The 22,164-nt window shown below is 32.3% G+C and overlaps 2 protein-coding genes across 3 annotated transcripts in view; both read right to left on the bottom strand.

Annotated features, from left to right (window-relative positions):
* The window catches only part of LOC133658596 (segment polarity protein dishevelled homolog DVL-3-like), a 30,765-nt gene extending 9,072 nt beyond the window's left edge, over window positions 1–21,693 (bottom strand). The window contains exons 1-4 of one of the 2 annotated variants that reach the window (XM_062060803.1): window positions 21,308–21,693; window positions 8,922–9,053; window positions 8,754–8,824; window positions 8,614–8,677 (exon numbers count right to left, since the gene is read on the bottom strand). In XM_062060803.1, coding sequence (XP_061916787.1) covers window positions 8,614–8,677; window positions 8,754–8,762 — 73 coding nt within the window. In that variant the 5' untranslated portion in view covers window positions 8,763–8,824; window positions 8,922–9,053; window positions 21,308–21,693. The remainder of the gene's footprint in view (window positions 1–8,613; window positions 8,678–8,753; window positions 8,825–8,921; window positions 9,054–21,307) is intronic. The other variant, XM_062060804.1, reaches the window with a different exon arrangement.
* Window positions 21,694–22,027: 334 nt separating this feature from the next.
* rnpepl1 (arginyl aminopeptidase like 1) overlaps window positions 22,028–22,164 on the bottom strand; it is a 13,617-nt gene continuing 13,480 nt past the window's right edge. Inside the window, exon 12 of the mRNA XM_062060796.1 lies at window positions 22,028–22,164. This exon is cut by the window's right edge and continues 1,046 nt beyond it. The gene's annotated coding sequence lies outside the window, so the exon portion shown is untranslated.

Below are 22,164 nucleotides of genomic sequence, written 5' to 3'. Positions count from 1 at the left end.
ATGTTATAATTTTACGAGAAAATATCGCAATATTGCATAAACAGAAGAATATGAGAAATTGTTCCCAATTTGCTAAGAAAAAAAGTCGACACATTGTCAGAAAAAGACTGCTTTTAGTAAATGTTTTGTTTGTAATTGGTTTTTAATCTTCATTATTTACTTCAAGGTATTACAGTATGTCTCTATATACATATTTATTTTATACATTTTATCCAAAGGGGGCACATTTAAATTTCTTACACACACTTGTTATTACACATGTTGGCCAGAGGGGGAGCACTTCAAATTTTTACACACACTTGTTATTTCATATGTTGACCAAAGGGGGAGCACTTTTAAAACCGACACAGTCAATTTGTAAAATCCCTCCTTTTGAGACCACCCTCATTTTGATAGATTTCACCACCAGGGGTGCAAATGAGATCTCTATTTTTTTGTTTTTTTGTAATGTGCTTAAGGCCGATGACAAAGGAGTCACGTACCACAGATGGCCCCTGTGCCGCACTCTGGGCAACCCAGCTGTAGAAGCTAACTGTTAATGGCCACTAAAGTCTTGGTACCGTAGTGTATTTCTTCATCCTATGGTCACATGTGGGTTGTCTTAGTGGTAAAATCAGCTGTTCACCTGGCAGGTTTTTTTCGGGGATGAATAGGGAAGTCCTTCTTTAGCTGCCATCTTGTTTTATCATATATTGCTGCCTTTGCACCTGGCAATGTTTACTTTTTGTATGCACACTAAATCAACAAAAAAATCCTGACTTTGGAGCAATGTTCACGGACTCTAGTATTTGGCTCTCTATTAGATGCAATGTTATTGGGACCATGATTTATGTCCTAACTTGTTCACACCTCCTCATATGGAAGCTACTTTTCCTTGTTGGTGTCAATTAGAAGGGTAAAAACACAAGAACACACACACACACACACACACTCTTGTATTTTGTACATTCTTGAGACCTCCGAATAATGCCTCCCTCTTTAGGACCATCCTATTGTAGATAATGCATATGTTTAAGAGCTATTTCTTTATTCATAATCATGTTTGAATCAGCTCATTTCTTTCCTTAATTTTACTCTGTATACTAGTTTCTCTTTGTCTTCAGATTGCCTGGTTAGATAGGGTCGTAAACCATCAGGAATGTGAACACAACCCCCAAGTCTCTCTTCTTATCAGTGTTGGGGGGAGGGGAAAGGCGGGCTTTCTTTGTGTGAAAAGAGTTGCTTTTGGCCGGTGGAATGCCAGATCAACTTGGGCTGCGCATTTGTATGTGTTGTTCGAGGCTGGTCTCATTATTGCCAAAGCTTTGACAATAAAATTACAAAATACCTATTCTGTGCTTGGTGGTACGTTTGAGTTCAGTTGATATGTCATTAAGGAACTTGGGACTGACCAGCGTTTTACATCCCACTTGGAGGAACATCTGGCAGAAACGCAACAATTTGGGGGCTTCGTCCGAGATGACACGCTGACAATTGGACCTTCTCTTGCAATCTTCTGGACAGACTCACATGGCCAAAACATAATTCAAGGTAAGCAGAACCTTTCTTTTTAGATAAAATCTGCATTAGGAGTCTGCCCAGAAGTCTGTAAGTTAAACACTGCTTTGTACCGCAGACACAGAATGGTGATTTTGATAGATTGATTGCATTTTTGCCGAGCCTGCCATTGCATTAAAATTGTAAATAGGTGGTCAACTCACGCCATTGTGTCTCGATTACCGTGACGGGCAGTTTCATTGACGAGTGAACTAATAGTTGGGTGTGGCTCACCCTGGGTAGTTGGTCGCCGCCTAAAAGAGTAACGGGTTAAAGGCCCTCGTATGATATGGAGGTTAGAGGCCTGCATATTGCACGATAAATTGCACGGGTTAGAGTTAGAGGCTCTAGCTGCGTATTGTACGAAAAATTACGGGGTTAAAGGCCGCCGTATGGTTTGTGGGTTAAAGGCCTTCAGGGGTTCGAGGCCCTTCTGAAAAAAATAGACACAATGGCCACTGAGTGTGACAGACAGGAATGTGATGGCGGTCGGGGAGGAATGTGATGAATCATTACTGTGTAATGATCAATTGAATGGACGGTTGTCGACAATAAAATTAGCAAGTAGAGTTTAAAAAGAAAAAAAGAGAACGTTCCTTGAAAGGGTTAAGAGGGAGTTTACAATACTCGAAAAGTTGTGAACTCAAACGTCAGGTAAAATAAAAAATAAAATAAAAAAGTAACTGGAAGTTTTATGGTAAAGTGAAACGCAGAGAGAGTGCTTACGTGTGTGTGTGTGTGTGTGTGCGTAGGGCTGTAGGCACTTGCTTGTGTGTGCGTGAGTGCTTACACGTGCATGTGTGTGTGTGTGCGCTGGTGAAAATGGTCAAGAGAAAAAAAAGAGCAGGGTTGGTGCTCGAGAATTTAAGAGTTTAGCGTATGATAAAAGTAAACGGGGATTACGTGGAAAAAACGAAATGCAGCAAAAGAACCGATGATTAATGAGACAAATAGGACAGACTAGACTGATTGGTGTTTTGCCTGCCGCGCATGCGCAAGACAATTCAAACGACCCGCCCAGACTTTGACTAGGCCACCGCCTCCTACTCCAGTGAGAAGGAGAGAGAGAGAAAAAGAGAGCAGGTGAAGGAAGATTGAGGGTGAAGAGGATGGTTTGAGAAAATATGGGAAAAGGATGTTTATAACCTTACGTTATGTCAATGGTTTCTAGGAGAACAGAAAATAGAAACATTGTGTGAAGTGTAAGGAAGAGATGGATACAGGATGTTGTTTGTAAAGGAAAACGAAAGTGAAGAAAAGATGAGAAAGTGACAAATGAAGGTATTCGTAAATGGTATGCTGTTGATTGTGGTTAGCTGCAAGTTTGTTTATTTGTTTGTTTGTTTAGTTGTTTGAGTGAAATGGGAAGAAATCAATAGGAGACTTTAGAAGCATTTTGTATCGTTGTGTTTCCACACAAGATGGCAAAAATACAGAACAACAAGTAGGATTAATGGCTGAATCTTCAACCTCACCGATAACACCATACGTTACAAACATAGCTACTGCTATGCGCAGTCTCTTTCCTCAAGATGAGGATGATAAGGCTAATGACAGAGCAGCAAGGAAGCAACTCCTTAATTTACAGATCGCTGAAAATAAAAGGTTAAAAGAACCAAAAGGTCAAAGATCAGCTAGGATATATTCAGCAGTGGGTGACCTTGCTTTTGAGTTCCAACAGGTGGAGGAAAGAATCCTCAACAGACGTGCGACCAGACGGTTGGACTCGGGTGGTGGACAACACGATGCTTCAAAGCCAGTCCGGGGTGGAACTGTTTCGGCTGTGACCAGCCTGGTCACTGGAGTCGTGAACATTTTCGAACGGGAAAGGTTCCGTAGTGCCAACAAACGAACACAAAAGCGTGGCAAAGGACGCCCACCGCAGGAGCCCCAGCAGGAGATACAGACTGGCCCCCTGCTGGACATGAGTGTCAACGACAATGTTATCAGTTTGTGATTGACACTGGCGCCACCCATTCGATTCTGAATGCAGAGGTACCAAAGAAACTGTGTGCTTCCTCTTTAAAGGTCGAAGGCTTCGCTGGGGTCACAAGGTTACCTGTCACCAAACCACTTCCGGTTCAGATTGCTGGACCTCCTTTACAGACTGTACCCTGACATTCAAATCGCACAGAAGGAACATTCCTGGTGTTACCTGACGGCTTAACCACCAAGCTGCGACACCACTACCAAGGCTCCTACCACAGCCTGAAACAACAGGAATGGCTGACATCCAACTGCTCTAACAGTGAAAACCCTGACTGACTGAGATGCTTCCGTGTGTTCTGCCACCCGACTCGCCATATGTTATGATCACCAGTTAGACACTCATACCAGGAGACCTTTGACTCCTTTGTATATTTATATATGTTGGAACTCAAGGTGTGGTTGCTCATGTTGACCTATCTTTGAAACAACTAGCATGGTATAAGATGGACACAATTGTGTCCCACATTGTTCACTTGCTCTCTGTCTCGCCTACAAAACCAAAGAACTTAGGTGCAATGATAAGACACGGCGTAGCTGCCAAACATTACACCGACACCCAAATACCACATTTTCAATTGTTTAGGTTTAGCCCATGGTTATGTTAAACACATAACTATGGGCTGCACTTTAGACACCTGTAGGCTACGAGGAGCTAGCAGCTACACAAAGTTGCCATGGCAGAAGTCTGATAGAAAGTATTCAGTAACAAACGTGTCCGCATCATTCAACTTTCTACAACATGAGCTTGACTTAATGAATTATTGAGGCCACCAGGTGTGGTAAAATTTCAAAATACTATTGCTAAAGCATTCGCCACAAGGGTAGTATTTTTCTAGTATTGGTGACAATATAAATATAAGCATATTTGTTACTTTCACCATATTGAATAAGTTACATAAAAGCTAGGGTTTAGTTGAGTTTGAGTTAATTGTGATATTGCTAAGGGGTCCCCTACCCTAACAACACCCCCCAGTGGACCATAGAGGCTAAAGAGACAATCATTGACCTCAAACATGACTTGTCCTCCGCTACTTGACTATTAGCTGACCTTTTTCTTAGATGTTTCTGAAAGTGATAGTATGACTAACACAGTCCTTTTTTCAGAAACAGAAGGGGGTGAGTGAGGGTGGATACAGACTCCATAGTTTTAACATTTTTCCCGTGGGTAAGAAGTCATAACTAATTTTAATTTGAAAATAACGATTTTATACATCGATAGTAGTTTAGTAGATCAAGTTTAGAATATGGAGGATGTGAGGGTGAACCAGGTATAGTCTTTGATTTCACTGATATGATCAATACGGTACAAGGGAAAAGGTACGTACTGACTTGTGTTGACAATCACAGTGGTTGGCCGGAAGCAACAACAACCTCAAAAGAGGATGCAATATCAGTAATTAAATGACTTGTGAATGACCTAGTACCCCGACATGGTTTCCCCAAAAAGATTAGGTCAGACAACGGCAACCATTAAAAAAAAAACCTCACTTAGCCTTGGTCGAAAAGGCTTTCGGACTAGAACACAGGTTTGGGGTACCATCCTGAGTCCCAAGGTAAGGTTGAAAGGATGGACCAGAACATTAAAAACTAATTGGCTAAAATCTGTGCACAGACCAAATTTAATTGGATTGACATGTTGCAATTAGCGTTAATGATCATTCGAAGGTCCGTGAATAAAACTGTTTTACCGCCCTTTGAGTTTTTTCACCCTATGAGCTGCATACAGGTCAGCCCAGGACCAGCAGCCGCCATGGAAGGAGGACTCAGCGTAAAACCAAAATGGTATTTTACACAAAAAATGCAGAATTTGTGTGCCAGTTCTTCTGTACAGATTCGAGGATGACAGCCCGCCACTCCAGATTCCCTTCCGGCCGCTGAGAGGGTCAAGATCAAGGTCATCAAACGCAAGTGGACGGAGCCCAGGTGGACTGGTCCCTTCAAGGTCGTGGAACGGACGTCTCACGCCCTTCGACTAGCTGGAAAAGGGGACACCTGGTACCACCTCTCCCTCTACACTCCTGCTGAAGAACCTGACAGATTACCAGCGGATGTCATTGCTGACATCGCCACTACATCTGCCCCACTCGACCCCCAGCAGCGCCTTTTGAGCCTGAGGCAGCTGAAGAAGAACGGGAGCAGAAAACGACTCATTTTTAGTGTCATAGAAGAGCGAGGCTTTAATTACACACACATAATCCTACAGCCCAGAAGACGACGCTGAGAGAGAGATTTTCTACCTATATTACTCTTTTTAACTTCTATATTGTATATCCTTATTTGAGACCAGCCTTTATACTCGAAGTTATCCAATTTCTCTTGCTTGTTTTCAGCATAACTATCTGTGTCGTTATATTAAGTGAAAAGTTTGATGTTTATCCCCGTTTCGTTACCTGAATTACTCTGATTTTGATAGACGAAAAGCAGGATGTTACACCCGGTAGTGTTCCCTGACGGACTGGTGCTTGGGCGTGTTCTACTGTCTTTGTGTCTCAGTTCTTCCTTCCTGACGACAGTGACTGACAAGTGTCTAAGAACAAACAGCGGACTTTAAATAGACTGGGTCAAAGGGGATAGCAAGACTTATTTTTTGACCTATGCAGTGTGATTAATTATGGGGGACACAATAGCTATTACCGTGGTAATAACCTCTATATTTGTTACAACGCAACCTGAACCATTGGTGTCGGATGCAGACAACATACTATGGTAAGTGGTGCCCATCGTCCCTTTTATGTTGTTTTGGGGGTTGACCTGACTGATACAGACTCTAATTATTAAAATTAATGTCCTTGAGAGGGCGTTAACTACCTCTACACCCTCTGTAGCACCTAAAGTACCACCCCACCTTGGTGGTGTTTCAAAGGCTCTCACATCTGTGCGTGCTAATGACATCACCACCGAAGGCCTGGTAACTTTGACCTTAGGAGCAGGTGCAGGCAACCTATGGCTCAGGTGGATGACTAGCATGGCTAAGAGCCAAAACCTGGGTGACTGTGTTGCTTGTTCCGCTGGACGTCCTTTTCCCCACACTTACCCCGCCCCTTTTAAGTTGACTGACATAAATGGCTCAAACTGTCTTATTTCCTTGTTCTCTGAACCCACGCCACCAGGGTGCGATTTGTTGGCTAGTGTGTACCCTCCTGTTGACAATTCCACCCGACTTCTTCCATTTGTGGCCCAAAAGCTGAATTACACGTGTTTTCAATTCAAAGGACCCTCTTCGTCCCCCAACAAATTGGGTGATATTAACCCTTCCTGGTGCACCACACTGATAGATGGCTCAAGGATAGGCCCTTGGGCACGAGCTGACTTATTCTGGTATTGTGGGGAGCACAGATTGTACATTAGAATCCCAAAGTCATCCGTAGGGCTTTGTGCTATGGTTAGACTGGTGACCCCACTCACCCTAGTGGGTACCAAATTAACTCCCCTTGTAACTCCTGTCTCAGCGGCCTCTCTAACTTCTCGCCGACGCCGCCATGTTTTATCTCGAAGGAGTGTAAAGGGCTCCTTTGATCTGATGAGAAACCCTGATGGTGTTTACTTTGATGCAATTGGACAACCAAGAGGGGTCCCCTCACAACACAAATTGTGGTGTGAATCCTGTGCAGGTTTCGAGAACCTTCCTATCATTGGTGCTATTTTCCCTGTGACTGCTACTAAAAATGTTGAACGCATTAACTATGTTTTTTATAATCTGTTGAGACTGACCAACCTGACTCGTGACGCCGTTGAGGGACTTGCTGAACAACTTGCCCCGACCTCTCTCATGGCCATCCAGAACCGCATAGCCCTTGACCGCATCCTAGCCAAGGAAGAAGGCGTGTGTGCAATGTTTGGTGACCAATGCTGTACCTTCATTCCTAACAACACTGCACCAGATGGCTCAGTTCAGAGGGCCTTAGAGGGCCTCCAGGCCCTGTCTAAGGAACTTACTGAAGTTTCAGGGGTCTCTGACCCCTTTAAAGATTGGCTCCAAAGCACATTTGGCAGGTGGACTGACCTAATTAAGTCTGTCCTGGTCTCCATTGGAGTTTTCTTGGCCATTATAGCCTCTTGCGGTTGCTTTATCGCCCCTTGTGCTAAGTCTCTATGCACCCGCATCATTGTTAGAGCTGTAGAAGGTCAACCCCACCCTGTTTCTGGGCTCGTTATGTCTTTGAAGGGGGTCAAGCAAAATGGAGACTTTCGAGAATTGTTGATTTCCTTCCCTGACCATGACGACATTGACGTGGACTCCCTCCATCTGTCATCCATGTAAATATGCTGTTGTTTTATTGCTAGCTTGCTCAAAGAAAAAAAAACAACAGCACCTACTTTAATGTGGGGCGTGCTTTAGAGGTGTTGCTCTCGTAGGAGAGATCTTTTGGATAAGATCTGAAGGGGGATTGTAGATAATGCATATGTTTAAGAGCTATTTCTTTATTCATAATCATGTTTGAATCAGCTCATTTCTTTCCTTAATTTTACTCTGTATACTAGTTTCTCTTTGTCTTCAGATTGCCTGGTTAGATAGGGTCGTAAACCATCAGGAATGTGAACACAACCCCCAAGTCTCTCTTCTTATCAGTGTTGGGGGGAGGGGAAAGGCGGGCTTTCTTTGTGTGAAAAGAGTTGCTTTTGGCCGGTGGAATGCCAGATCAACTTGGGCTGCGCATTTGTATGTGTTGTTCGAGGCTGGTCTCATTATTGCCAAAGCTTTGACAATAAAATTACAAAATACCTATTCTGTGCTTGGTGGTACGTTTGAGTTCAGTTGATATGTCATTAAGGAACTTGGGACTGACCAGCGTTTTACATCCCACTTGGAGGAACATCTGGCAGAAACGCAACACTATCTAGATGTATAAAGATTTGTATTTACAACATTAATAATATATACATATTATGAAAATATAAAAAAGCTTATTTCGAAAAAAAATGTGGAATTTCACAAGAAAAAGGTCACAATTTCACAAGAAAAACTTGGAATTTTGGCAGTGTTACAATAAAAGTCGTCATTTTACTTAGAAATACAAGAACACACACACACACACACAGTGAGCTCACTGATCAGGTGCATGCTGGGAAATGTGGTCACACACTCACCCATGTTGAGACTGACAGTCGTCATGTTGATTGACGAGTCACTGACGCTGCTGACTGACTCACACTGACACACACAACCGACACGTGCCAGTCAATCAATATGTCAATCAATCACTTCCTGTGTGTGTGTGTGTGTGTACCCTCTCCATCCCTTTCAGCTCTTGTTGCCGTGGCGATGCGACGCTCTCCTCCGCCCAACCAGCTGAAGTTGCTGTGACAGCATAGCGTGATATTGATTGACAACTGAGTGGTTGCCTAGCAACAAACGAGCGCGCTAATTTACTGAGGTCAAATGAAAGCAAACGTACCCAGAAGAGTCCTCTGATCCACAGAGTCCAGGATTTAAAAATAAAAGGGACGTCCGTTACTGGGAAATGGGTCCTCGCCGACAAAACATCTTGACTTTTATCCGCTGGACAATACTCGGCCGGTCACGTGACCTGCGGCGGCCAATGAGAGCGCAGCAGCAGAGAACAGGTTTTTTGGAGCAGAAGATGCTGACCTGAGGCCGCTTGCCTAGCTTAACATTGCTAGCCTGGTTTGTTATAAAAATGTATTATAGACAAATGTTTATTTATATTTTCAGATTGTTAAAATATTCATACAATATTGTTGAAATAAAGTTTGAAAAAAACCAACCTAATTTAGCACTGCTAGACTAGTTTGTCATAAATAAACTGTATTTATTTTAAAAAATGTATAATAGACAGGTTTATTTTTATTTTCCGATTGTTAAAATATCTTTAAAATATTGTTATTGAAATAAAGTTAGAAAAAAACAACTTAGATAACCACAGCTAGCCTAGTTTGTCATAAATAATCTGTATTTATTTTAAAAATGTATAATAGACAGGTTTATTTTTATTTTCCGATTGTTAAAATATCTGTAAAATATTGTTATTGAAATAAAGTTATAAAAAAACAACCTAGTTTAGCACCGCTAGCCTAGTTTGTCATAAATAATCTGTATTTATTTTAAAAATGTATGATAGACAGGTTTATTTTTATTTTCCGATTGTTAAAATATCTGTAAAATATTGTTACTGAAATAAAGTTAGAAAAAAACAACGTAGTTAAGCACGGCTAGCCTAGTTTGTCATAAATAATCTGTATTTATTTTGAAAATGTATAATAGACAGGTTTTATTTTTATTTTCCGATTGTTAAAATATCTGTAAAATATTGTTACTGAAATAAAGTTAGAAAAAAAAAACCTAGTTTAGCACTGCTAGCCTAGTTTGTCATAAATAATCTGTATTTATTTTAAAAATGTATAATAGACAGGTTTATTTTTATTTTCCGATTGTTAAAATATCTGTAAAATGTTGTTATTGAAATAAAGTCAGAAAAAACAACCTAGTTTAGCACTGCTAGCCTAGTTTGTCATAAATAATCTGTATTTATTTGGAAAATGTATAATAGACAGGTTTATTTTTATTTTCCGATTGTTAAAATATCTGTAAAATATTGTTATTGAAATAAAGTTATTTAAAAAAAAACCTAGTTTAGCACTGCTAGCCTAGTTTGTCATAAATAATCTGTATTTATTTTAAAAATGTATAATAGACAGGTTTATTTTTATTTTCCGATTGTTAAAATATCTGTAAAATATTGTTATTGAAATAAAGTTATTTTAAAAAAAACCTAGTTTAGCACTGCTAGCCTAGTTTGTCATAAATAATCTGTATTTATTTTGAAAATGTATAATAGACAGGTTTATTTTTATTTTCCGATTGTTAAAATATCTGTAAAATATTGTTATTGAAATAAAGTTAGAAAAAAACAACCTAGTTTAGCACTGCTAGCCTAGTTTGTCATAAATAATCTGTATTTATTTTGAAAATGTATAATAGACAGGTTTATTTTTATTTTCCGATTGTTAAAATATCTGTAAAATATTTTTATTGAAATAAAATTATTTAAAAACACCTAGTTTAGCACTGCTAGCTTAGTTTGTCATAAATAATCTGTATTTATTTTAAAAATGTATAATAGACAGGTTTATTTTTATTTTCCGATTGTTAAAATATCTGTAAAATATTGTTACTGAAATAAAGTTAGAAAAAAACTACGTAGTTAAGCACTGCTAGCCTAGTTTGTCATAAATAATCTGTATTTATTTTGAAAATGTATAATAGACAGGTTTATTTTTATTTTCCGATTGTTAAAATATCTGTAAAATATTTTTATTGAAATAAAGTTATTTTAAAAAAACCTAGTTTAGCACTGCTAGCCTAGTTTGTCATAAATAATCTGTATTTATTTTAAAAATGTATAATAGACAGTTTTATTTTTATTTTCCGATTGTTAAATCATCTGTAAAATATTGTTACTGAAATAAAGTTAGAAAAAAACAACGTAGTTAAGCACTGCTAGCCTAGTTTGTCATAAATAATCTGTATTTATTTTGAAAATGTATAATAGACAGGTTTATTTTTATTTTCCGATTGTTAAAATATCTGTAAAATATTGTTATTGAAATAAAGTTAGAAAAAAACCCTAGTTTAGCACTGCTAGCCTAGTTTGTCATAAATAATCTGTATTTATTTTGAAAATGTATTATAGACAGCTTTATTTTTATTTTCCGATTGTTAAAATATCTGTAAAATATTGTTATTGAAATAAAGTTGGAAAAAAAACAACCTAGTTTAGCACTGCTAGCCTAGTTTGTCATAAATAATCTGTATTTATTTAAAAAATGTATAATAGACAGGTTTTATTTTCCGATTGTTAAAATATCTGTAAAATATTGTTACTGAAATAAAGTTAGAAAAAAAACAACCTAGTTTAGCACTGCTAGCCTAGTTTGTCATAAATAATCTGTATTTATTTTGAAAATGTATAATAGACAGGTTTATTTTTATTTCCCGATTGTTAAAATATCTGTAAAATATTGTTATTGAAATAAAGTTATTTAAAAAAAACCTAGTTTAGCACTGCTAGCCTAGTTTGTCATAAATAATCTGTATTTATTTTAAAAATGTATAATAGACAGGTTTATTTTTATTTTCCGATTGTTAAAATATCTGTAAAATATTGTTATTGAAATAAAGTTAGAAAAAAACAACCTAGTTTAGCACTGCTAGCCTAGTTTGTCATAAATAATCTGTATTTATTTTGAAAATGTATAATAGACAGGTTTATTTTTATTTTCCGATTGTTAAAATATCTGTAAAATATTTTTATTGAAATAAAGTTATTTAAAAAAAAGTACTTTAGCACTGCTAGACTAGTTTGTCATAAATAATCTGTATTTATTTTGAAAATGTATTATAGACAGGTTTATTTTTATTTTCCGATTGTTAAAATATGTGTAAAATATTGTTATTGAAATAAAGTTGGAAAAAAAACAACCTAGTTTAGCACTGCTAGCCTAGTTTGTCATAAATAATCTGTATTTATTTTAAAAATGTATAATAGACAGGTTTTATTTTCCGATTGTTAAAATATCTGTAAAATATTGTTACTGAAATAAAGTTAGAAAAAAAACAACCTAGTTTAGCACTGCTAGCCTAGTTTGTCATAAATAATCTGTATTTATTTTGAAAATGTATAATAGACAGGTTTATTTTTATTTCCCGATTGTTAAAATATCTGTAAGATATTGTTATTGAAATAAATTTATAAAAAAACAACCTAATTTAGCACCGCTAGCCTAGTTTGTCATAAATAATCTGTATTTATTTTGAAAATGTATAATAGACAGGTTTATTTTTATTTTCCGATTGTTAAAATATCTGTAAAATATTGTTATTGAAATAAAGTTATTTAAAAAAAACCTAGTTTAGCACGGCTAGCCTAGTTTGTCATAAATAATCTGTATTTATTTTGAAAATGTATAATAGACAGGTTTATTTTTATTTTCCGATTGTTAAAATATCTGTAAAATATTTTTATTGAAATAAAGTTATTTAAAAAAAACCTAGTTTAGCACTGCTAGCCTAGTTTGTCATAAATAATCTGTATTTATTTTAAAAATGTATAATAGACAGGTTTATTTTTATTTTCCGATTGTTAAAATATCTGTAAAATATTGTTATTGAAATAAAGTTAGAAAAAAACAACCTAGTTTAGCACTGCTAGCCTAGTTTGTCATAAATAATCTGTATTTATTTTGAAAATGTATAATAGACAGGTTTATTTTTATTTTCCGATTGTTAAAATATCTGTAAAATATTTTTATTGAAATAAAGTTATTTAAAAAAAACCTAGTTTAGCACTGCTATCTTAGTTTGTCATAAATAATCTGTATTTATTTTAAAAATGTATAATAGACAGGTTTATTTTTATTTTCCGATTGTTAAAATATCTGTAAAATATTGTTACTGAAATAAAGTTAGAAAAAAACAACGTAGTTAAGCACTGCTAGCCTAGTTTGTCATAAATAATCTGTATTTATTTTGAAAATGTATAATAGACAGGTTTATTTTTATTTTCCGATTGTTAAAATATCTGTAAAATATTGTTATTGAAATAAAGTTAGAAAAAAACCCTAGTTTAGCACTGCTAGCCTAGTTTGTCATAAATAATCTGTATTTATTTTAAAAATGTATAATAGACAGGTTTTATTTTCCGATTGTTAAAATATCTGTAAAATATTGTTACTGAAATAAAGTTAGAAAAAAAACAACCTAGTTTAGCACTGCTAGCCTAGTTTGTCATAAATAATCTGTATTTATTTTGAAAATGTATTATAGACAGCTTTATTTTTATTTTCCGATTGTTAAAATATCTGTAAAATATTGTTATTGAAATAAGGTTGGAAAAAAAACAACCTAGTTTAGCACTGCTAGCCTAGTTTGTCATAAATAATCTGTATTTATTTTAAAAATGTATAATAGACATGTTTTATTTTCCGATTGTTAAAATATCTGTAAAATATTGTTACTGAAATAAAGTTAGAAAAAAAACAACCTAGTTTAGCACTGCTAGCCTAGTTTGTCATAAATAATCTGTATTTATTTTGAAAATGTATAATAGACAGGTTTATTTTTATTTCCCGATTGTTAAAATATCTGTAAAATATTGTTATTGAAATAAAGTTATTTAAAAAAAACCTAGTTTAGCACTGCTAGCCTAGTTCGTCATAAATAATCTGTATTTATTTTAAAAATGTATAATAGACAGGTTTATTTTTATTTTCCGATTGTTAAAATATCTGTAAAATATTGTTATTGAAATAAAGTTAGAAAAAAACAACCTAGTTTAGCACTGCTAGCCTAGTTTGTCATAAATAATCTGTATTTATTTTGAAAATGTATAATAGACAGGTTTATTTTTATTTTCCGATTGTTAAAATATCTGTAAAATATTTTTATTGAAATAAAGTTATTTAAAAAAAACCTAGTTTAGCACTGCTAGCCTAGTTTGTCATAAATAATCTGTATTTATTTTAAAAATGTATAATAGACAGGGTTTTTTTTTTTCCCGATTGTTAGAATATCTGTAAAATATTGTTACTGAAATAAAGTTAGAAAAAAACAACGTAGTTAAGCACTGCTAGCCTAGTTTGTCATAAATAATCTGTATTTATTTTGAAAATGTATAATAGACAGGATTATTTTTATTTCCCGATTGTTAAAATATCTGTAAAATATTGTTATTGAAATAAAGTTATAAAAAAACAACCTAGTTTAGCACTGCTAGCCTAGTTTGTCATAAATAATCTGTATTTATTTTGAAAATGTATAATAGACAGGTTTATTTTTATTTTCCGATTGTTAAAATATCTGTAAAATATTGTTATTGAAATAAAGTTATTTTAAAAAAAAACTAGTTTAGCACTGCTAGCCTAGTTTGTCATAAATAATCTGTATTTATTTTGAAAATGTTTAATAGACAGGTTTATTTTTATTTTCCGATTGTTAAAATATCTGTAAAATATTTTTATTGAAATAAAGTTATTTAAAAAAAAGTAGTTTAGCACTGCTAGACTAGTTTGTCATAAATAATCTGTATTTATTTTGAAAATGTATTATAGACAGGTTTATTTTTATTTTCCGATTGTTAAAATATCTGTAAAATATTGTTATTGAAATAAAGTTGGAAAAAAAACAACCTAGTTTAGCACTGCTAGCCTAGTTTGTCATAAATAATCTGTATTTATTTTAAAAATGTATAATAGACAGGTTTTATTTTCCGATTGTTAAAATATCTATAAAATATTGTTACTGAAATAAAGTTAGAAAAAAAACAACCTAGTTTAGCACTGCTAGCCTAGTTTGTCATAAATAATCTGTATTTATTTTGAAAATGTATAATAGACAGGTTTATTTTTATTTTCCGATTGTTAAAATATCTGTAAAATATTTTTATTGAAATAAAGTTATTTAAAAAAAACCTAGTTTAGCACTGCTAGCCTAGTTTGTCATAAATAATCTGTATTTATTTTAAAAATGTGTAATAGACAGGTTTATTTTTATTTTCCGATTGTTAAAATATCTGTAAAATATTGTTATTGAAATAAAGTTAGAAAAAAACAACCTAGTTTAGCACTGCTAGCCTAGTTTGTCATAAATAATCTGTATTTATTTTGAAAATGTATAATAGACAGGTTTATTTTTATTTTCCGATTGTTAAAATATCTGTAAAATATTTTTATTGAAATAAAGTTATTTAAAAAAAACCTAGTTTAGCACTGCTATCTTAGTTTGTCATAAATAATCTGTATTTATTTTAAAAATGTATAATAGACAGGTTTATTTTTATTTTCCGATTGTTAAAATATCTGTAAAATATTGTTACTGAAATAAAGTTAGAAAAAAACAACGTAGTTAAGCACTGCTAGCCTAGTTTGTCATAAATAATCTGTATTTATTTTGAAAATGTATAATAGACAGGTTTATTTTTATTTTCCGATTGTTAAAATATCTGTAAAATATTGTTATTGAAATAAAGTTAGAAAAAAACCCTAGTTTAGCACTGCTAGCCTAGTTTGTCATAAATAATCTGTATTTATTTTAAAAATGTATAATAGACAGGTTTTATTTTCCGATTGTTAAAATATCTGTAAAATATTGTTACTGAAATAAAGTTAGAAAAAAAACAACCTAGTTTAGCACTGCTAGCCTAGTTTGTCATAAATAATCTGTATTTATTTTGAAAATGTATTATAGACAGCTTTATTTTTATTTTCCGATTGTTAAAATATCTGTAAAATATTGTTATTGAAATAAGGTTGGAAAAAAAACAACCTAGTTTAGCACTGCTAGCCTAGTTTGTCATAAATAATCTGTATTTATTTTAAAAATGTATAATAGACATGTTTTATTTTCCGATTGTTAAAATATCTGTAAAATATTGTTACTGAAATAAAGTTAGAAAAAAAACAACCTAGTTTAGCACTGATAGCCTAGTTTGTCATAAATAATCTGTATTTATTTTGAAAATGTATAATAGACAGGTTTATTTTTATTTCCCGATTGTTAAAATATCTGTAAAATATTGTTATTGAAATAAAGTTATTTAAAAAAAACCTAGTTTAGCACTGCTAGCCTAGTTCGTCATAAATAATCTGTATTTATTTTAAAAATGTATAATAGACAGGTTTATTTTTATTTTCCGATTGTTAAAATATCTGTAAAATATTGTTATTGAAATAAAGTTAGAAAAAAACAACCTAGTTTAGCACTGCTAGCCTAGTTTGTCATAAATAATCTGTATTTATTTTGAAAATGTATAATAGACAGGTTTATTTTTATTTTCCGATTGTTAAAATATCTGTAAAATATTTTTATTGAAATAAAGTTATTTAAAAAAAACCTAGTTTAGCACTGCTAGCCTAGTTTGTCATAAATAATCTGTATTTATTTTAAAAATGTATAATAGACAGGGTTTTTTTTTTTCCCGATTGTTAGAATATCTGTAAAATATTGTTACTGAAATAAAGTTAGAAAAAAACAACGTAGTTAAGCACTGCTAGCCTAGTTTGTCATAAATAATCTGTATTTATTTTGAAAATGTATAATAGACAGGATTATTTTTATTTCCCGATTGTTAAAATATCTGTAAAATATTGTTATTGAAATAAAGTTATAAAAAAACAACCTAGTTTAGCACTGCTAGCCTAGTTTGTCATAAATAATCTGTATTTATTTTGAAAATGTATAATAGACAGGTTTATTTTTATTTTCCGATTGTTAAAATATCTGTAAAATATTGTTATTGAAATAAAGTTATTTTAAAAAAAAACTAGTTTAGCACTGCTAGCCTAGTTTGTCATAAATAATCTGTATTTATTTTGAAAATGTTTAATAGACAGGTTTATTTTTATTTTCCCGATTGTTAAAATATCTGTAAAATATTTTTATTGAAATAAAGTTATTTAAAAAAAAGTAGTTTAGCACTGCTAGACTAGTTTGTCATAAATAATCTGTATTTATTTTGAAAATGTATTATAGACAGGTTTATTTTTATTTTCCGATTGTTAAAATATCTGTAAAATATTGTTATTGAAATAAAGTTGGAAAAAAAACAACCTAGTTTAGCACTGCTAGCCTAGTTTGTCATAAATAATCTGTATTTATTTTAAAAATGTATAATAGACAGGTTTTATTTTCCGATTGTTAAAATATCTATAAAATATTGTTACTGAAATAAAGTTAGAAAAAAAACAACCTAGTTTAGCACTGCTAGCCTAGTTTGTCATAAATAATCTGTATTTATTTTGAAAATGTATAATAGACAGGTTTATTTTTATTTCCCGATTGTTAAAATATCTGTAAAATATTGTTATTGAAATAAAGTTATAAAAAAACAACCTAGTTTAGCACCGCTAGCCTAGTTTGTCATAAATAATCTGTATTTATTTTGAAAATGTATAATAGACAGGTTTTTTTTTATTTTCCGATTGTTAAAATATCTGTAAAATATTTTTATTGAAATAAAGTTATTTAAAAAAAACCTAGTTTAGCACTGCTAGCCTAGTTTGTCATAAATAATCTGTATTTATTTTAAAAATGTATAATAGACAGGTTTATTTTTATTTTCCGATTGTTAAAATATCTGTAAAATATTGTTATTGAAATAAAGTTAGAAAAAAAACCTAGTTTAGCACTGCTAGCTTAGTTTGTCATAGATAATCTGTATTTATTTTAAAAATGTATAATAGACAGGTTTATTTTTATTTTCCGATTGTTAAAATATCTGTAAAATATTGTTATTGAAATAAAGTTAGAAAAAAACAACGTAGTTTAGCACTTCTAGCCTAGCTTGTCATAAATAATCTGTATTTATTTTGAAAATGTATGATAGACAGTTTTATTTGTATTTTCTGATTGTTAAAATATCTGTAAAATATTGTTATTGAAATAAAGTTAGAAAAAAACAACGTAGTTTAGCACTGCTAGCCTAGTTTGTCATAAATAATCTGTATTTATTTTAAAAATGTATAATAGACAGGTTTATTTTTATTTTCCGATTGTTAAAATATCTGTAAAATATTGTTATTGAAATAAAGTTAGAAAAAAAAACAACCTAGTTTAGCACTGCTAGCCTAGTTTGTCATAAATAATCTGTATTTATTTTAAAAATGTATAATAGACAGGTTTATTTTTATTTTCCGATTGTTAAAATATCTGTAAAATATTGTTATTGAAATAAAGTTAGAAAAAAAAACCTAGTTTAGCACTGCTAGCTTAGTTTGTCATAAATAATCTGTATTTATTTTAAAAATGTATAATAGACAGGTTTATTTTTATTTTACGATTCTTAAAATATCTGTAAAATATTGTTATTGAAATAAAGTTAGAAAAAAACCTAGTTTAGCACTGCTAGACTAGTTTGTCATAAATAATCTGTATTTATTTTAAAAATGTATAATAGACAGGTTTATTTTTATTTTCCGATTGTTAAAATATCTGTAAAATATTGTTATTGAAATAAAGTTAGAAAAAAAAACAACCTAGTTTAGCACTGCTAGCCTAGTTTGTCGTAAATAATCTGTATTTATTTTAAAAATGTATAATAGACAGGTTTATTTTTATTTTCCGATTGTTAAAATATCTTTAAAATATTGTTATTGAAATAAAGTTAGAAAAAAAAACCTAGTTTAGCACTGCTAGCTTAGTTTGTCATAAATAATCTGTATTTATTTTAAAAATGTATAATAGACAGGTTTATTTTTATTTTACGATTGTTAAAATATCTGTAAAATATTGTTATTGAAATAAAGTTAGAAAAAAACCTAGTTTAGCACTGCTAGACTAGTTTGTCATAAATAATCTGTATTTATTTTAAAAATGTATAATAGACAGGTTTATTTTTATTTTCCGATTGTTAAAATATCTGTAAAATATTGTTATTGAAATCAAGTTACAAAAAAACAACCTAGTTTAGCACTGCTAGCCTAGTTTGTCATAAATAATCTGTATTTATTTTGAAAATGTATAATAGACAGGTTTATTTTTATTTTCCAATTGTTAAAATATCTGTAAAATATTGTTATTGAAATAAAGTTAGAAAAAAAACAACCTAGTTTAGCACTGCTAGCCTAGTTTGTCATAAATAATCTGTATTTATTTTAAAAATGTATAATAGACAGGTTTATTTTTATTTTCCGATTGTTAAAATATCTGTAAAATATTGTTACTGAAATAAAGTTAGAAAAAAACAACGTAGTTAAGCACTGCTAGCCTAGTTTGTCATAAATAATGTGTATTTATTTTGAAAATGTATAATAGACAGGTTTATTTTTATTTTCCGATCGTTAAAATATCTGTAAAATATTTTTATTGAAATAAAGTTATAAAAAAAACAACGTAGTTTAGCACTGCTAGCCTAGTTTGTCATAAATAATCTTTATTTATTTTGAAAATGTATAATAGACAGGTTTATTTTTATTTTCCGATCGTTAAAATAAAAGCAAAAGAAATCTGTATGTAGTTATTTTGAAAATGTGTAATAGACCTTTCATTTGATATTTTCTGATAGTTAAAATATATGTACTATATTAGTGAAATAGTTTGAAAAAAGCCTAGTTTAGTACCGCTAGCTAATTTAGCATAAACAATTTGTATGTACTTATTTTGAAAATATGTAAGACTGGTTTCTTGTTAAAATATCCGTAATATATTGTTATTGAAATTAAGTTAGAAAAAAATTATCTGTATGTACTTATTTAGAAAATGTGTAATATACATTTTATTCTCTGATTGTTCAACAATATGTATTATACTATTGAAATAGTTTGGGGAAGAAAGCTAAGTTTAGCAGCGCTAGGCAACTCAGCATAAACTAGCTATACGTAATTATTTTGAAAATGTGTTACATTTTATGTTCTGATTGTTAAAATATCCGTACTATATTATTGAAATAGCTTTATTATTAAAAAAATGAGCCAAGCTATTAGCACAACTAGCCTATCTTAACACAGCTAGCCTAGTTAAGCAAACACATATCTGTATGTACTTATTTAGAAAATGTGTAATAGTCATTTTATTTGATATTTTCTGATAGTTAAAATATATGTACTATATTAGTGAAATAGTTTGGTGAAAAAAAGCCTAGTTCAGCACCGCGAGCCAATTTAGCATAAACCACGAGAGACATGCGGTAGAAAATGGATGGATTTGTATGTACTTATTTTGAAAATGTGTAGGACAGGTTTATTTTTATTTTCTTGTTAAAATATCAGTAATATATTGTTATTTAAATAAATACAAAAAATAAAAATAAAATAAGCCCAGCTATTAGCACCACTGGCCTAGCTTAACACCACTAGCTATCTTAACACTGCCAGCTTAGTTTAGCAAAAACAATCTGCATGTACTTATTTTGAAAATGTGTTAGACATTTTTATTTTCTGATTGTTAATATATATATATTATTGAAATAGTTAGGGGGAAAAAAAGTCTTGCTTAGCACCGCTAGGCAATTTAGCATGAACTAGCTGAGATAGGCTCCGGCGACCCCAAAAGGGACAAGCGGTAGAAAATGGATGGATGGATGGATAGCTGTATGTACTTATTTTGAAAATGTGTTATATTTAATTTTCTGATTGTTAAAATATCTGTACTATATTATTGAAATAGCTTTATTATTAAAAAAATGAGCCAAGCTATTAGCACAACTAGCCTATCTTAACACAGCTAGCCTAGTTAAGCAAACACATATCTGTATGTACATATTTTGAAAATGTGTAATAGTCATTTTATTTGATATTTTCTGATAGTTAAAATATATGTACTATATTAGTGAAATAGTTTGGTGAAAAAACAGCTTAGTTTAGCACCGCGAGCCAATTTAGCATACACCGCGAGAGACACGCGGTAGAAAATGGATGGATTTGTATGTACTTATTTTGAAAATGTGTAGGACAGGTTTATTTTTATTTTCTTGTTAAAATGTCATTAATATATTGTTATTTAAATGAATACAAAAAATAAAAATAAAATAAGCCCAGCTATTAGCACCACTGGCCTAGCGTAACACCACTAGCTATCTTAACACTGCCAGCCTAGTTTAGCAAAAACAATCTGCATGTACTTATTTTGAAAATGTGTTAGAAATTTTTATTTTCTGATTGTTAATATATATATATTATTGAAATAGTTAGGGGGGGGGGGGAAAGAGTCTAGCTTAGCACCGCTAGGCAATTTAGCATGAACTAGCTGAGATAGGCTCTGTCACGCCAAATTTCTTCCCTCTACAAAAACCTTCCCTCCCCCATTTACTTCCGTGGTCATGTTTCCTCTTACGTCATTGACAGCGATCGATAGCACTTCGGCTTTGACTGCCCGTCGCTGGAAGGATTCTTTGTCTTTGACAGCTGCTGGAATCTGAAGAAATCGATTATGGTTTTGTATTTGTACAGGCACGAAACAGGACTGTCGCGTGCAGGTTAAGGACCCCCGGCAACTTTGTGATTTTATTGGACGCAGCCCCGGAAGTAAATGGGGGAGGGAAGGTTTTTGTAGAGGGAAGAACTTTGGCGTGACAAAGACCCCAAAAGGGACAAGCGGTAGAAAATGGATGGATGGATGTGCTTATTTTGAAAATGTGTTATATTTAATTTTCTGATTTGTAAAATATCTGTACAATATTATTGAAATAGTTTTATTATTGAAAATGAGCCTAGCTATAAGCACAACTAGCCTATCTTAACACAGCTAGCCTAGTTAAGCAAACAAAAATTGGTATATACAAACCCCGTTTCCATATGAGTTGGGAAATTGTGTTAGATGTAAATATAAACGGAATACAATGATTTGCAAATCCTTTTCAACCCATATTCAGTTGAATATGCTACAAAGACAACATATTTGATGTTCAAACTGATAAACATTTTTTTTGTGCAAATAATCATTAACTTTATTAACATATTCAACTGAATATGGGTTGAAAAGGATTTGCAAATCATTGTATTCCGTTTATATTTACATCTAACAATTTCCCAACTCATATGGAAACGGGGTTTGTACTTATTTAGAAAACGTGTAACATACATTTTATATTTTCTGATAGTTAAAATGTATGTACTATATTAGTGAAATTCTTTGAGGGGAAAAAAAACCTAGTTTAGCACCGCTAGTTTAGTACTGCTAGCCAATTTAGC

The sequence above is a fragment of the Entelurus aequoreus genome, linkage group LG10 (genome assembly GCF_033978785.1).
Source record: "Entelurus aequoreus isolate RoL-2023_Sb linkage group LG10, RoL_Eaeq_v1.1, whole genome shotgun sequence".
Taxonomy (NCBI): Eukaryota; Metazoa; Chordata; class Actinopteri; order Syngnathiformes; family Syngnathidae; genus Entelurus; species Entelurus aequoreus.
Note: the sequence above shows the minus strand (reverse complement) of the source record. Positions and strands in the feature narration are given on the sequence as shown.